Below are 4,822 nucleotides of genomic sequence, written 5' to 3' on the forward strand. Positions count from 1 at the left end.
CAATGCTATAAAATAGAATAAGACCCAAAATTAATGAAAGTAGAGATGTGTACTTGGTAAAGAGCGTTGGGTGGAATCATGTTATTTTGGGGAATTAAAAAGAACACTGATATAGGAAAACGAAACAATTGGAATTAAATTTTTAAACATCCTAGGGTGTAATCTACTTTAGGTTAAACTTCGTCTACAGACGCCACCACGGCCTCTTCATTCATTCGTCCATTTATTGCAGAGAGAGATTGAGGAGATTTGTTTTCTACTTATTTAGATTTAAAATACACCTTCACACTTTACAAAGCTATTTTATATATGTAATATGGAATTAAAGTTGCTTACGGACTCACCCCCCCCCCCCTCCCCGCCCTCTTTTTTCTCTGCACTGCCTATACTTTTATTATTTTTATACTTTGTGTTGACACTGTAAAGGTTTTGCTTCAGTCTCATTGCACAGGTACTGCACTTGTGTATAATGACAATAAAGCCTTTCTATTCTATTCAGTCTCACCTTTAATAAAAGGAAACACATCTGTTGTTTTGCACCCTTTATATAAATGAAAGAATATGTAGACCGCTAATTAGCAAACAGCTAGAAGTTGGTTGCACTGACAATGTGACAAAGCCTTTATATATATATATATATATATATATATATATATATATATATATATATATATTGTCCCGGACACATAAACCGAAACTCTTCTCTGTTTTATATTTGTATTTCTTTAAACCGTCCTAACGGATGATATATATTCTGCAAGACTTCGCTGTTTCATTTCTCCTTTCTTGCAGACCACAAATAGTGACATTGTCAATTTCCCATGCTGGGGTTCTGGGTAGTCGGAGCGGCAACACTTGCGTCTTATTTCTTGGTATTTATAAAAAAAAAAAAAAAAATCCTCATCAAAGTTACTGAAACTAGTTCTACAGAAAGACAGCAAATACACTGCAACCGATAATTTCTTCGATTTTGACCAAGCTGTGTTTTTACCTGGCTTTCTCATCACATTGTTTACAACACTTAAATGGACAAAATCTTTCGTTTTTGTTTTTCAATGTGACATTTGTGATATCAGCGAGTGACAACTCTAGACCAAAAACCTCACAAGTCTGCTGCTTTCTCTCCAGACAGGATGTGTAGCGGTTATCTATTGAAAGTAGCGGTAAAACCCTACTCTCTGATTTTGACGTTTCATTTCAACTTTGCATCCCATGAGATGACTGTGTGCGTCTTCTTTCCCAGCTATGATAATACCTCCAACTGTAAAACAGGTTTCTGTAGCGTGTGTGTGTGTCACATTTACAGGAGCTGCTTGATTTGCATGCAAAAAACATTGAAAAAAAAAACCTTGGGTTTTTCTCCACGCTGTAGGTCATCGAGATTCACGACTCCATGACTGAATGTGAGGAAGACGCGACGCCCGGTCCGGTGCAGATGGAGGAGAAGGCGTTCGTGTCGAGGCTGCACGCCTTCATGAAGGACAGAGGAACACCCATCGAAAGGATCCCACATCTGGGCTTCAAACAGAGTGAGTTGCTGGGATGTGGGTAGAGCCAGATGTTGGGAACATTGGAGGGTGGGGGATCCTAGGACTTCAAATGTAGTTTGGAGCTTTATTTAGCCCCCCTCTCGACAAGCTAGTAAGACACGGTTGACACCACTGGAGGTTTTAACCCTTGTGTTGTCAACCATGAAAAAAAGTTATCGCATTTTCTGACATTTTTGTCGCTTTTTCAATGTACTGGGTCCTTTTTTTGATGTTTTTTCCAAAGTTGTTTGATGTTTCTGATGGTGACATTTTCAGCTTGTTTCAAAGGCCCATTTTGTGTGATGAAAAAACTTAAAATGGGTCAAATTTGACCCGAGGACAACCTGAGGGTGAAGTCCCTGACACACCGACCAGACTTCTCCCATTCTCTCTCTTTACTACCACACACACACACACACACACCCAACACGGCAGTCACGCGCACGCTCACGTCGCACACGCACACACACACACACACACACACACACACACACAAGGCATGTACTAACCGAAAAGACTGACTGACGTGCGTGGCCGTTTCCAGAGATCTCCGTTTCTATTTTAGGGACTCTGAAACGCCGGAGTAGTGTGGACGCGAGGCGTAAACGTTGCAGAAGACATTTGTTTTGAAACCAAAATCTAGTAAATAAATCCATTTATTTACTACATTTTGGCACTGAGCTTGCTATTGATTGAACACATCCTTCACTTGATATCTGAATGAAGATAAGTAGGTTCTCCTGTGTGTTTTCCCCCAGTTAATCTTTGGAGGATCTACAAAGCTGTTGAGAAGCTGGGGGGCTACGACTCGGCAAGTACACCTTCTGTACTTCCCTGTTTCTGTCCTTTGGGGTGTGTGTGTGTGTGTGTGTGCGTGCATGTGTGTCTCTCTGTGTGTGCATGCATGTGCGTGTATTTGTGTGTCTCTGTGTGTGTGCATGCATGTGCGCGTGCGTGAATGTGTGTCTTTGCGTGTGTGTGTGAATGTGTGTCTGTGTGTCTCTGCGTGCTTCTGTGCTTGTGTGCACGCGCGTGCGTGTGTGTGTGTGTGTGTGTGTGTCTCTGCGTGCGCATGTGCTTATGTGTGTGTGTGTGTGTGTACAGGTATCTGAGTGGAAAATGAGCTATATATTAGTGCTGTCAAACAATTAAAATATTTAATTGCATTAACGTCATAGTTAACTCCCAATGAATGTCACATTTTTATCTATTCTAAATGTCCCTTGATTTCCTTTTGTCTCATTATTTTTACTCATTTTAATGCTCTTATCAACATGGAAAAGTAGATTGACTCGCTTTGTGCAAATGTTTTTTTTATTTAATACAACATTGACACATAGCCTACACCCACCGGATCTAGCTAGACCGGAACCAAACAACAGACATGTTTGGCTATATATTATATATATATATATATACACCACATAGTGGCGTCTCTCTACACACTGGAGGACATTTACGTCTGGTTGCTCTGTTTCCTCTGATGTTGACACTGTGGGACGGGCTCTGAGAGTAAATGTCATGTTGAAATGGCATCAAACAGAGCTGACCCCCCCCCCATCCCCGCTGACACCAGGTCATACGCCGCCTACAGATGTGCACATTTAAAAAGTGAAAGTGTGAAACCAGCAGACAGTGACATTTAAACGGAAACCAGCTACCTGCCTCCCTCCAAAAAATGAATGAAAATAAAAAGTAGACCTAGAAGCAGGTGCACCGGGGTCAAAGCAGCTGGAAACAGAAGGTCCACCATCAAAATGTCTTTAAATCCAAAACATATTTCCATCTTAGTTTCTCAGAGTCCAATGGGATGTCTTTAAATGTGCAAAGATATTAATTTTAATATTATGTAAAACGGAAAACAGAAGGAAATCTCCATAGACGACAGCTTTTTCTGCCATTTTTGCATGAGAAATTACTTTAATGTTTAATCGACTATCAAAATAGTATCTCACATAGGCGTAATTGACGGGGGGGGGGGATGGGAGAGGGCGTTACAACCCCCCCAATAATCAAAACTTGCCAATGAAACACCCCCCCCCCCCCCCCCTCAAAAAAAACTAATTTCTCTAACATAAATAAAGACATTTGCACCAATTTAGCAGAAAAAATTCACCAGAATGCAGAAAATAAAATGTTTGAGGCTTAAAGTTTTGCTTAAAAGTGGAGATCTGGGGGCACCCTGGGCTCGCCTGGTTGAACATGTGCCCCTTGTACTAAGGCTCAGTCCTTACCGCAGCGGCCCAGGTTTGATTCCGACCCGCGATCCTTTGCTGCATATCATCCCCCCCTCCCTCTCTCTCTCTCTTTGTCTCTCTCTCTCTCTCTCTCTTTCTCCTAGTTTCCTGTCTTAAGCTGCCCTATCCAATAAAGGTAAAAAAGCCCCCAAAACATCTTTAAAAGTGGAGATCTGGGTCGGCCTCTAGCAACCCACGTCTCTCTCCCCCTTTCATGTCTATCCACTGTCACTAATAATGGGAAAAGCCCCAAAAAATCATCTTAAAAAAATAAATAAGCGGAGATCCGAACCCCCTACAATGTTGAATCCAAAGTTACGCCCCTGGTTGCCGATTAATCGACTAATCGCTTTAGTTCTCATGCATTTTAATGAAAAAAGATTGCAAACTACTACAGACACGTGTTGTAACTTACGTCCATTCTTTCACGCAGGTGACCGCACGGCGCCTTTGGAAGAAGGTGTACGACGAGCTGGGAGGGAGCCCGGGCAGCACCAGCGCTGCTACGTGCACTCGCCGACACTACGAGAAGTGAGGAACAGTCGGTCTCTAAGGAACCTGTCATCCATGCTAACGCTTTATCCGCCGATTCCTGATCACAGATGTGTTTCCGCAGGCTGGTGCTGCCCTTGGAACGCCACCTAAAAGGGGAGGACGACAGGCCGCTGCCTCCCAGCAAACCACGAAAGCCATATAAGAGGAATTTGGACGCCAAGGTTACCAAGGCCGAGAGGAAGAGGAAGAGGAGTCCGTCGGACATGGATGTGGATTCAGAGATGGAGGTGAGTCAAACTGGGGAGAAATTAGTCTCGCGAGAGCTGCGGAGATGGGTCTGGTTACTCCACACTGCATTCTGGGATGGGAGAAAAACATTTTATTTGCATTGGCATGTCTTTAAACCAATCAGAATCGTCTTGGGCGGGGCTAAGCGCCGGACAGAGCCACGGTGCCGCTGCTAAATAGCCTCGGGAAGGAACTTGTTTAGATAGATAGATAGATAAATAGACAGATAGATAGATAGATAGATAGATAGATAGATAGATAGATAGATAGATA

General features: G+C 42.7%; 1 protein-coding gene across 1 annotated transcript in view; it reads left to right on the forward strand.

The window, feature by feature from the left end:
* arid5a (AT-rich interactive domain 5A) overlaps positions 1–4,822 on the forward strand; it is a 33,152-nt gene that overhangs the window by 16,446 nt on the left and 11,884 nt on the right. Inside the window, exons 3-6 of the mRNA XM_032516789.1 lie at positions 1,373–1,529; positions 2,288–2,340; positions 4,200–4,297; positions 4,383–4,548. Coding sequence (XP_032372680.1) covers positions 1,373–1,529; positions 2,288–2,340; positions 4,200–4,297; positions 4,383–4,548 — 474 coding nt within the window. The remainder of the gene's footprint in view (positions 1–1,372; positions 1,530–2,287; positions 2,341–4,199; positions 4,298–4,382; positions 4,549–4,822) is intronic.

The sequence above is a fragment of the Etheostoma spectabile genome, chromosome 5, assembly GCF_008692095.1.
Source record: "Etheostoma spectabile isolate EspeVRDwgs_2016 chromosome 5, UIUC_Espe_1.0, whole genome shotgun sequence".
Lineage (NCBI taxonomy): Eukaryota > Metazoa > Chordata > Actinopteri > Perciformes > Percidae > Etheostoma > Etheostoma spectabile.